This window comes from Xenopus laevis, chromosome 9_10S (genome assembly GCF_017654675.1).
Source record: "Xenopus laevis strain J_2021 chromosome 9_10S, Xenopus_laevis_v10.1, whole genome shotgun sequence".
Lineage (NCBI taxonomy): Eukaryota > Metazoa > Chordata > Amphibia > Anura > Pipidae > Xenopus > Xenopus laevis.
This window is the reverse complement of record NC_054388.1, coordinates 75,379,805-75,392,970: the sequence shown is the minus strand read 5'-3', so window position 1 is coordinate 75,392,970 and position 13,166 is coordinate 75,379,805. Positions and strand designations below refer to the sequence as shown.

Here is a 13,166-nt window from a genome sequence, read left to right as displayed (position 1 = left end):
GACACTGTTATTATATTCAATATATGCACAGCTGGGGCTTTACAGTCTACAAACTACAGTTTCTCAAGTGCCTCTGAATAAATGACATGACAGTTAAATCACCTAAGAAGGGAATACCCAATGGTCCCCTTTGTCTTCCTAAAAGGAATCTAGCCAATGTGCCAGATTTAATAAACAAAGCAGATAGATCTAGTTGATCTGCTAGAGAAAAAAAATTGCATATTAAAGGGGTTGTTCACCTTTGAGATAACTTTTAGTATGATGTAGAGAGTGATATTCTGAGACAATTTGCAATTTGTTTTAATTTTAATTATTGAAGGGTTTTGAGTTATTTAGCTTTTTATTCAGCAGTTCTTCAATTTGCATCTTAATCAATCCGGTAACTAGGGTCCAAATTACCCTAGCAACCATGCACTGATTTGAATAAGAGACTGGAATAGGAGAGGGTCAGAATAAAAGGATCAGTAATAAAAAGTAACAATAACAATACATTTGCAGCCTTACAGAGCATTTGGTTTTTGAGAAGGGGACAGTGACACCTATTTGAAAGCTGCAATAACACAATAAAAGTAACCTTTAAGGTGAACCAACCCTTTTAATACCTAGTAAATGAAACAACAAGTGTACCTCTGCATGAGCAGATCAGATAAGAAAATGGGGAAATGAGAAAATTAAAACTGGCACTAGCGAGGAACGAATATTTTTGCCAAGTATGGATTTGCGTCTAAATTCCGCACCTCCAAAATGTTGACAAAAAAGTCGCCAAGACCAAATAGTCACCAAGAAAAAGAAAGTTGCCACAAGAAAAACAACCATTGACTTTAATACATTTTGAGTAAGAAAAAAAGTATTGCAAGCATAACATTTTTTTTGGGAAGAATACTGCATTGTGGGTAAAACATGGTCCAAAATAACCCTTTGCACACAGTACGTGTGGTTGTAAATAAGCCCTTATACTGTATTTGATGATTATATTTGGTTTATGTGGGAGGCATTTACTATACCCATGGGCAGAAGTGAAGATCACTAAGGGGTGCTCCTGATGAGGAAAAAATGATGATACTAGTCGTAGAGGTGAAGGCTAGTTCTGTCCTTACCAGGAGAGGGCCCTGTAATGGCCTGTATCCTCTGTTGCTCCCTAACTTGCACATAACCGACTGACACACAAGTCAGGGGATGGGGGGGCAGGAGGTGGGAAGCCTATGTGCCTCCCACCCCTCATGAATACATCAATGCAGAATGCAGGCAGCACTGTATTCATGTGCACTTAAAAGCAATACAGTTACCAATGGAACAATTAAATTAGCGTCGAAAGTGCAAAAAATATGCAATTGTAAGCTTTTTTTTTTTTGCACACTGCCTTCTCTTTAGTAAATGAATGTGTGTTCCTCTAAAAACATGAATTGTAGTCTAGACTAGGGATGGGCAAATTTGACCCGTTTTGTTTTGACAAAAATTTGTGGCGAAATGTCACCGACGCTCATTAAAGTCTATGGGCGTCAAAAAAATTGTCGCACATCTTTTTTTTTTTTTTGACGCCTGACGCCATACAAGTCTATGGCATCATTTTTGCGGCTAAACAAGGTGAAAAAATTTGCCCATCCCTAGTCTAGACTTCTAATTCATTAAACAAAATGAGCTAATAAACTATGATGGATGTAAACTTACATTCTGCATTGCTGGTCATTGGGACTAATGTAGCATTTGGAGTGCGTACAATGTCTTGCCAGTGGATAGTGTCAGCATAGCAAAGGAACTTATTCTGTCCAAGATACACTCCTCCATTCAGAATCTCTGTAACAAGAAATAAAAGACACACATTTAACTCAACATAGATTTACTGTCTTGTGCACAGTTTTTACATTTTCCAATAGCGCTAAATCTTCTATGACCTACTTGGTGTAAGGGTTTTACTGCACCCACACAGCATTCATAGCAATAAATTGCACTGCAAGTGAATTAACTCACATATATAAAGGCCCTAAGGTGGGCTGAAATGTTGAACACACAAATGTATGCAATAAAGGAGATTTGATTCACTGAATATTGGAGTGCAGCTCTATGTGAAGATTCATGTAAAAGATTTGATCCAGTGCCCACAACAGCATATAAAATCAGGATCAGAGTGCGGCTGCCTATGACTGACATATAAAATAGTTTAATCATACATATCCGGACCAAAGAGAACCATTTCTGGGTATGTATGGACCCGATTTAACTACGTACTGTAACTATGTAACTATATGTGGGTGGGCATTATGGTGGCAGCATCAGTAAATTATATTCAATGTTTTTAACATTTTTTAAAAATAATGGCGTCAAGGCTTGGTCATCATATTTTTGTATTCATTTTTCATATCATGGATTTGGCACACTCATTTATACAGACACTGACGTTTCAGGCTTCATTATAAGTTATTAATTCAAATTGTTGGTATTGTTTCTATTAACATAATGAGGCATGCAGATTTGTGCCAGCAAAGCTTTTAAGACATGTCGAAAAGAAAAAGAAAACGCAGAGTCGCTTGCTACACCACATTATGTAGTAATTCCTTGTTCGACGCTCTCCTTTGACATGTACTGTCTCCAAAGCTAAAGAAATGTAGGACTACTGAATTCACACTGCTGTCAGGGGTTACATTCTACTGAAAGCTGGATGATCTGGAGAATACAGACAAAAGGGGCAGCAAACCACACTGCAGACACGACAATATTGGGAAAGTATAATGCAATTTTAATTATTTATCTCCATTTCAGCCTCTGTAAAACTCAAATAAAGAAGTGTCCTTGATAGCTGTTCATGTGTTGTTTTCCTATTTCCTTGTATTTGTTTTTTTCGATTGTGGGTTCTATAAAACAGGATCCTTATCCTGCTTGGTTTCCGTCAGGCTGCTGCCAGATAAGGTATTGTAACGCGTTCAATAGTTTGGTGCAACTTCTGTGTGCAGTAATATATTGGCCTAAAAATGGTTTAAAGAATTAGCTTTTGTTTAGGGGCCAATATGTTTTAAGACTGATGTGAATTTTTGAGCTTTTCAGCTTCATCAAGAGGGCACCCTTCACTTGCACTTGGCCTGTAAACACGCAGCAGAGTAGGGTTGGTGGTTGGAAATTCTGGCGACATCATATCTGGTTCCCAGGACCTTCAACCAAAAGCTTCTACTGTGCATGCTCCTCAGTCAACACCAAAGAGCCTAGGGACTGGATGTGACACAGCTAGACATGGTATCCACCACCCCTGCTATGCCAAATTTAAAAACTATGTAGAAAGGAAGGAGGCAACCTCTGAATGCATCAGAGTGCCTTGGGCATTTTGAAACCCAGATGGAAAAGAAGCTGAGATTTAAGGTAAGGCCCTGCTATATAGAAGCCAAATAAGTTGCAAACATAAATGGCATTTTTAAAGAATTGACTTTTAAAGAGTTGGACATCACTAATATGATCAATCACTGTTTTTGGAAAAAATTATATTTCTACATGGAAAATAATTTACTAGTAGGTGTAGTCGAGTAATAAATTACCCAACAGTAGTGACATGCATGTTGCTTATTCTGTGTAATTGAATCATAAATTAATGAGGCTTGTTCCAAATAATAGCATTGTGGAGTTCAATTGGTGAGCTCATTCAGTCTGTGAAAAAACAGACGTGGAAGACAAACCAAGAAATGAGGAAGAATTGTGGAATGTAACAGGTGCCAGAAGTTGGTGGACTCCATGCAACACAGATGTGCAGCAGTTCTCAGAAACACTACTTATACAACTAAATATTAGTTCAGTGATTGAAAGGAAAGCAAAATCTTAAAATATTTTTCAGTTTATACAGTGAATGTTTGAGTTTTTAAAGAAGAATACAGATGCTGCTATTTTTTTGCCTAATATTCCCTTTTCTTCACTTTCTGTAAAGGAATTACACAAATTTGATAATTTTTTTATTTTGATTTGGAATAGAATGTGCAGTGTTCCCAAATGCATTTGTATGTATAAAATAAAAATATACAAGCTATTATTGGATAGCCATGTGATACACGTGGTCAGCAGTGAGCAGCTACCCGCCCACTCGCCCTAAAATTGTTTTGAGATAGGGTAAGGGATTTGGTGGTGTATGGAAGCTTTGGATTCTCATGATGGGGTTTTGGTTAAGTCACAACATGGGGGTTTGCAGTGGAAAGGGGCTAGTACCCCTGGCATTTATGATGTGGTTTAACCTCCTTGGGAAATGGTCCGGGAGGTTGGAGTTCAGAGTGAGGCTCACTTATGCTTTCACTTGCCCTCCCTAGCACAGTGCAGCTGGTTGTCCGGCAAGACAATGGAGTAGGTAAGCATTCCCAATTGGTAATGTTTATTCAGTTGTTATGTAATCTGTTTATCTTGTTTACACTGTTTATAAACCTGTGGCCATTTCACATCCATCCTGAACTGTTGTGTGTCATCTCTTGGGGAGTACAAGGAAAGGTAAGTGCCAATGGTTCCGTAAGGGGGTGGGGGTTTTGACAACTGCATGCCTTGACAATGCCCTGGTCAAAGGATTTTGAGCATTATTCACTTTTTTTTTTAAACACACTGCTATTATTCTGAACACAATTGTGCATTGTTTGCTAACCCTGAACCCAGGTCATACTCAGGATTAATAACATTCTGGCTGAGTGTGTATTTTAAAGACCCTTTCTGTCTGTAGGAGAAACATTCCGTCTCACAAATACATTAGGACAAATAAGATCTCCTTTTGGACTGCAGCCATGGGATTTTAACAATTTGTCTCTACTACTGTACTCTACAGACTGTCATTTAACCCAGAATCAATAAACAACAGAGCCAAACAATAGGCATTTGGGCTGCCAGCAAGGGGTTAATGATGCTGTACGTACTAAGCTGATATAGGCCCACAAGAGGGTGTTGAAGAAACGCAGACATGATAGTATACAAAATACTTTTCTTATAGTACATATATATATATATATATATATATATATATATATATATATATATATATATATATATATATATATATATATATATATCCAAAAAAAACAGCCGCACCAACAGGACTTTCATGAAAAACAAAAAGTGTTTTATTCAACGTTTCAGCCCCGTACTTGGGCCGTCCTCAGGAAGTGTAAATCCCTATTCCCCAAACCCCACATTTAAACATTTACAGTTGGCGCCAAACAGCGTCCAGCAATGACGTTCTGTCTGGACGTCTGATGTAATCAGTGACGTGAACAAGAGTGACGTGTGCTAACGTTAGTGCCTTTTGCCTTAAATTAGCGATAAGCCAAATCCTATAGAGAAATTTCAAGTGACTAAAAATGGAGTCTCATCCTATATCCAATGTTCCTCGTGTAGCGAAATGTGTAGTTTAGTGTCCCATAAATAGATCGAAACCACCACCAACATTAAAACAATTATTACCAATTAATGTTGGTGGTGGTTTTACACTTCCTGAGGACGGCCCAAGTACGGGGCTGAAACGTTGAATAAAACACTTTTTGTTTTTCATGAAAGTCCTGTTGGTGCGGCTGTTTTTTTTGGATACATTTACTATGGACATAGAACCAGCACACAGGCGTCTTTTCTCGTTATCGTTGTGCACCAGATCTGTTTCTTTTGCTTATATATATATATATATATATATATATATATATATATATATATATATATATATATTACATATCTAAATTATATCTAGCCTTCAAAATGGACCAGCACACGAGATTCTCAAGTGTTCAAATTTGTTTTATTTTCATATTACTCGTGTATCCAACGTTTCGGCCGACGTTGGCCGAAATCTATATATATATATATATATATATATTATATATATATATATATATCTATATATATATATATATATATATATATCTATATATATCTCTATATCTATATATATATATATAGCAAAAGGTAAAGACTGGCACACTCAGGGTTTGTATGTTATGCATAATATACAAACCCCTTAGTGGGTCAGTCTTTACCTTTGCTTTACATGTTTGCACCTATTTAACTGTATATATATCACTGGTGTCTAATAAAAGGGCAGCCAAGTTTGGGAGTTTTACTTTGAAAGCAGCTAGTAAGTTGCAGGTAAAACGTATTCGACCCTTTTATAAAATGTATAATTAAACCATAGAATTCTTAATGAATCAGATGAAAATTGAGCATAGGACTGGCCAGATATGGGATGACTTTGACGTAGTTGGCCAGCTTAAATATATTGCAATATATGGACAAACAATCCCTGTTTTGTTTAAAGGGTAAGGCATTTTTCAGTAGCAGTATGCACAAAATGTCTCTGTCTTAAATATATTGATAATGGGTTGAGTGCAGAGGAATCTTGTATTTGTCTATATAGATATATATATATATATATATATATATAAAAGTATGAAAGCCGGCACTGCACGTCGATGGTTCAAAGTTGCCTGGGTGCAACAAAGCCAGAGGATTAAGTAGAAAGATGAAACAGCTCGCACTCACAGGACTTACAAGGTCAAAAAGTGTTTAATACAATCAAAATATCGACTAACGTTTCGGCTTGCACTCAAGCCTTTCTCAAGGCTATATATATATATATATATATATATATATATATATATATATATATATATATATATATATATATATATATATATATAATAGGGCTGAACTTTCAACTCTGAGTGCGTCCAACTAATATGTTGCCTGCTTATTATTCAGTATATCAAAATCCAGTCGTTAAAATCCCTGACCATTTCTATAATCCATTTTATTTTTAATCAGGGCATATTAATTTTCTAGTTGCCTGAAAGTCATATTAATTTCCATGTAATGTAAATTAAAGCTGCCTTAGATCAATAATAATAATAATAATGCAAGAAATCTGGTTACTTTTTATTGCTTAGCAAATTGTTCATAAGCTGTTTTGCTCATAATACTAATCTAAACACTGCACATCCTGATTCCAGGAAACATATGAACAAGGATCTTGAGCTTTAGCCATTGAAAAGAGGATTAAAATAGGGGAATACCTTAAATATTTCATATTTCCTCTGGCAAACAGCACATTTCGGATTAATATTTACAGACTAATCAGTCTGTAAGAAAGGTGATCACAAATTCAAAAATTGTCCATCTGTCTAACCTGCCCCCATATAAACACTGAAGAAGATGGTAGTGACTGTATTCTATTTAAAATTTGCATTTTTTTCTAAATAGCAGATGATTAAACTGGATTAGGGCTTTGGAGCAGATGAAGCAGGCTAGTGCAGACTCCTCCAACCAATAGTCTTCCCATTATACTGAATAGTCTTCTTACTATAGAGTTAGGCCCTTATTTTATAAGATCAAACAAATGTTTTGACTGAGTAAAGGTCTAGTTGGTGTATGGAAAAAATATCCAATGCCGGCACCTACTCATCAGCCCTAGTATAGGTCAAGTTAACCCATATGCACCAATGAAAAGTATAAATAGTGGTAGCTACAGTATAAGTTACTGTATAAGTTTGTAAAGCAAAGTTTGGTAATGTAAATAAAACCTCCTCCAAGTCCAGACATCTGTATTCCTGTAGAAAACAGCACTAATACTATATAATATGCCTTTTATAGACCTTGAGGGAGACTATTCCTGATCATTTATTGATGTGTAACTCTACCACTAAACACAACTCCACATTGTAGGTAAAGATTTTAATGGGCCTTCAAAATATTTACCAGCCACTCTGTCACTAACATTATTTTATTGCATTCTGGAAACATATCAAGAGCGAGTCTTTTTTTCCCTTTAAATGTAGGTGCATGCTTCAATTGCAGGGCTGATACCATTGACTACAGTCCTGGCTGGTGCTACAGTTGTTAAATTAGGTGACATTAATGTTTCTTCTGAATGAATGTTAAAAAGGACTACAGCAGTGAAGCATTTTGTCAGTCAACCAAGTATAACTTTACACTCTTTACAACATGAAGCACAGTAGTCTATGCTTGACTAGTCAGCCTTCGAACCCTGCCTTTTGTGCAGTGGATTTCCAAGGAGCCAGGTTGTGCCGATATGAAATGTCAAGCTTGTATTAAGGGAGGACAGGATGCTCAGTGTGCTGTTATAATCAAAATGAGGAATTTAACCTTCTATATTTCAGCTGAGTGACCACACGGCAAAGCTCATGCAAGCGGAAGCCGCATTTCAAGGTATAAGAAGCTTCTGACCCGACTGACAATTTCAAGCAGGAATTACCTGGTCCATTAGCTGGAAGGCAGTCATAACTGGAGAAAAATCTTCAATGACATCTGGACTTAGTGATATTTACACATCCACGTTAACTCACAAATCAGTTATGGATAAAACATGCCTGAAGGCATACAATAAGCCTAGATTTGTTCATTTGTGTATATTATCATGTTATTTCTGTTTCCATCTAAAATGGCATGGGTTTATATGGTTTTGGCTGAGCTTTTTGGAAACTTGGATGCAAAAATCAAAATATCTGGTTTGCTTTAAAAATCATGTTCTATCTGGCAACATTACCAAATAACTGTTTTATGCAGGAATAGTTCTCCTTTAGGACTGCACTAGAAATAAGGGCTTCCCCTGGGATCATATGATTCATGGTGCACATAAGAAACCTTACAAAAAATAGGTCACATTGACCTATTAAATGGACAAAGTTCGGACTTTTGCTGCTATACTTCTTCCTGTTACAGTTAGAGCTGCAGTATATCTGGTCAGGTGATCTCTGAGAATGCCATAAAATGGGGGCTCAAGGGAAAATATATAAAAGGGGCATTTTTACTTAAATATTTATTCCAGTTTGGTAAAAATTCTCCTATGCCGCTTAATATGATGTAAAATATCTGTTGCTTAAGGATTCATTTTGGCTGTAAAGGTTTTCATTTAAAGCTCAAGGAAAGACAACAAAACCTGGGGTGCAAATCTAACAAAAGTAAATAAAAGCACATTACCCAGGGTTCTTTTCTTCCAACCATAATGCCACTATAGTTCCTGCAGTCCCAGTGACTAGAGATGGGCACATGTACAGCATGTTAAGACTTCCAAGATAATGTGCACACACCCTCCCCCACTCACACATATCCTTTAAGAAGACATGTATTAGGCACCTGAATTAAAAATAAATGACCCATGTGTCTTGTAAATTTCAAATGGGCTCAGTATTACATAAATAAGGTGGCATAACTATGCATGCAGAAAGCATGGTATTTGCTTATTGGTACAATAAGGAAAAAAATCCCTAGGTTCCCACAATTGTAGAAAGTTCAAATAAACATGTCTCCATGATCAAGTAAGTCATGGACCCCAAAAGCAAACAATGGGGAGAGCACACAAACAACAGAATTGCACTATAATAAGAATTTTTATTACCACAACATGTTTTAAGCCTCAAGCAATAAAACACAGATTATAAACCATATACAGAACTTATCTAGCCCCTTTCCAATGGTCCACTGCCATAATGTAAGGGCACCAGCCCATTCAATAAATCATCCACAATTCATGGCTTCCATTGAAATGTCCATAATCTATGGCATTATATAGTCCATAAAGAATCATGAGTAAGGTTCTATGGAATACAGGAACTGCTCACAGAGGAGGTTTTCTGAGATGTAACCCTGCAGAAACAATGTTAGTCGTATATTCCATATTTGTCATGTTACTATAACCACTTAAGAAACATATAAGGTTATTAAGTACCTATAATTGATATAAAATCCACAATTCATCTAATAAACTGTATTAAAAGGCTTCATCTGTTCTTTTGGACCTATGATACCTTAAAACATTTTTAGAAATGATATTCTCAGGTTGTCCCTGTTTTGCAGTTGGGAAATTGATTTATTCAATGATGCGTGTGAATGTATGTTTATGCTGTTAAGCTACACATTATTGGTTTATAAACAGGCAACAGATGGAATTTGCAAAGATCTACCTCTGAACCTCAGATACATCAGCCCAGATGTGGCTGGCAGACCCAATTGTGTGATGTTGTCCCCAGACAAACCTGTTTGAAAAAGGCACAAAAAAAAAAATCTGACTTTGAATTGTCCCCCTGCCAGGGAGGGGAGTGTAAAAAAATACACTGAGGCAAACAGCAGCGTCTTAATTCCTGCAGCAAAGATGGAAATGCTGCTTTCATTGTCTCTCTTGCCAAGGATGAAATGGAACAGAAAATAATAAACTGCAATGGAGCAAGTGTCAGCCTGATATTAATAGGGAGCTCCATTAATACAGTCAACAGAAGGAGACAGGTCGTAGGAGTCAGGAAATAACCTCTTAATGTGCAAAGCATAGGCAGCACATCTCAACAACACTGAGTGGATTGCAAATTGTGCTGGACAGAGACACATTTTACCTTAGCTGTGCTAGTACCTCATAGAAGATCAATTCTGAACTATAACATCAAAGTCAATTCAGCCCCATTACTTATTGAATGAGTCTAAGTGAGGATGAAGCCTACACAGTGGACTAAACCCACTCACTGTAAGAGTACAGTAGGTACAATAGTTATTAAATATGCAGCAATCGCTAGGCATAGTTACCAACTGGATGTGTTTTTCACACAAAAAAGCAGTGTAAATCCAGCTAAGCACCTCTATGAATGCACACTATACATGTATACAATGCACATACACAACCCTTACTGAGAAAAACATACTCTAAGTTGTATGGGTAATACACAATTCAAAGAAAAGTGTATCATAGAGGATGGCAGGATACATATACTCATGGGGTAACCATGTTTAGTACAGCATACCAATGAACTGATTGGACAATGCACTTCTGTAATGTGCCAACTGGCAAGATACTAGTTATAGCCTCGGGAGATAAGAGAAATAAAGAATGCAGATGAAAATTGTTTAAATAGTTCAGACAAAACTAATTTAAATCAATCCCTTTTGTACAAGACAATCCTTTTACAACAATGACATTGTTAAAGATTGCATGCTTTCTGGAGCAATGTACACAGTAATGCATGCACACTTTTAGAGCTAACTAAAGATGAATTATAATCATTAGGAATCCCCATGCCACTAAGCCTTTGCCCCATTATAATGAAGTTGGTCCTGTCACCTGTGCCATCTGCCAATACATGTTCTGCAAAACCCCGGGGGTAAATCTACAGCAAAGCTTCACTGAGTGTCAGTGGGATTAGGAGAGATACAAGCACTCTATGTTCCTGCCATCTGGGTTTCCGTCTCCAAAGGCCTAAAACAAAGCACTGGAAAAAGTAGCTGAGAGGTTTCCTGGGCACGTCCAAGTCTTTGGAACAGCTACTGTGCATCAGAAAAAGCTATTTGACAGGACAGAGATTTACTATGTGTAAATGTGAGCTTACAATCTAATAACTGTGAAAATCTGAGAGAGCTCAATCAATGACTTCATGCAGGAAATCACTCACTGCAATAAAGAAAACCTCACAAATTGTCGACAATTCCAAACTGTAAATGTCTAGAAAAGAAAAAAAAATGTTTAGTAGAGCATAAATAAACCATTAAGTATTAGAGAAAAACTACAGATGCTGCACAGTAAAGTCTGGGTGGACTTTACAGTTGTGATGATCATCTGTCAGCAGTCTTAAAAGTACAAATCCCAGCATTGACCCCCAAGTGCAAAGTAGATACAGTTTGGGAAACTACAAACAAATGGTTTTCGAATATACAACAATATAAATATTTTAGAGGAGGAGAGTTTCTGAAACTATGCTGAGTCAGGAAGTCCAAAACAGCATATGGGGGCCTGCGTCACCATTATATAGCAGTAACATATTATGCTGATGTTTAAAAAGATTGTTCATCATTCCACCTTGCAGAGGGAAAATTGGAAAATTTAAATCTCTGCATAAGCATTTCCTACCAAAGGGGAAAAAAACATCACGACTAGGTAATGAGCTCTGCGGTTGCCATCATTCAGGTTTCACCTTTGGATCTGCTTTATTCAATTATGAACAGGTTTGATTTACCATTATTACTGAGGACAATTTAGTTCCATTTATCATCTGGAGCTAATGCATACTACTCGGCCAATAACTGGATTTAAGCTGCGAAAATATAATACACTTCCAAAATGTAAAGCCTTTGAGACTCACTGCATGTCTAATAATCTGATGTTGTATGCCTTGTAATAGGCAGGGACCCCTTCTGTGCCTCTTACAAATGCCATTTAATCTTTGCAACTGTTTCTCCTGTTTGTTCTATTAATGTATTGTAAGAGCGCACAGCCCTGTGTATACAAGTAGCATCATAAGTAGTGATATACACAAACTCGTGTACAGTATCTTTGAGTTGACCTTACAACCTTTCTAAGTCTATTTAAACTCATTTATTGTATTTGCAAAAATCATAAATTTGATAAATCCCTATATTTGCTACTATGCAGTACGATTCAAAAAGGACTCACGGTAAATTTTGACGTGCGCATAAAAATGGTCTCGCGTATTGTAACCTTTGATTCATATGACTTTATTTTTGCGTCTACGGCCATCTTAATACAGAATATACATTATTCACATCTGTCCCTGCTTTAGTGGAGACTACAATGTAAGGTCCCTATTACATTTACACACATACCTAGATAACTTTTATTAACCTCTCTCTAGTTTTTGGAGGTATGGAGGAAACATACACATAAACCATAAATCACAATCCTGTGAAGAAGCTGCAGGATCTCCAGGAATCTCATCTTCCATTTGGTTTCTAAATGTTAAAATTACTGGTGCACATTAATCCTGCCTGCAGTACCGAACGTTGTTAACAGCCGGAGGGCCAAGACATTCTTGCCCTAAGATACTGCTAAGTAATTTTCAGTAACTAACAGCATATTATACATGGGTAGCAGCTCTCTGTCAGACTTCAAATGCAGCACTGGGTATCGGCAATGAGCAGACCAACAGAAGGGCTTGTTCTAATGATAAAACAGCCTGCTTCATTACACATTCCGTTTATTCTTCTCTCCTCGGGTGGAAAAGATTCACCTACAGGGATAATTATCCTTTAAGAGTAAGGAAATGGTTGTCGGAAGAAGAGAATAAACAGTGTATTAGCAATGTCTTAAGGGTGGACAAAAATTAAAATGCTGTTTTATCTGCAGAGATTATCTATATCATTAATCTATATAACTTGCATTTACATATACAGATATCACCTAAACTACAAACGTGTTTCATAATTTCAGGAACACACAGTCG

The 13,166-nt window shown here is 36.8% G+C and overlaps 1 protein-coding gene across 2 annotated transcripts in view; it reads right to left on the bottom strand.

The window, feature by feature from the left end:
• The window catches only part of LOC108703039 (receptor tyrosine-protein kinase erbB-4), a 440,770-nt gene that overhangs the window by 150,836 nt on the left and 276,768 nt on the right, over nt 1–13,166 (bottom strand). For both annotated transcript variants that reach the window (XM_018238955.2, XM_041578052.1), the window contains exon 4: nt 1,669–1,794. In XM_018238955.2, coding sequence (XP_018094444.1) covers nt 1,669–1,794 — 126 coding nt within the window. The remainder of the gene's footprint in view (nt 1–1,668; nt 1,795–13,166) is intronic.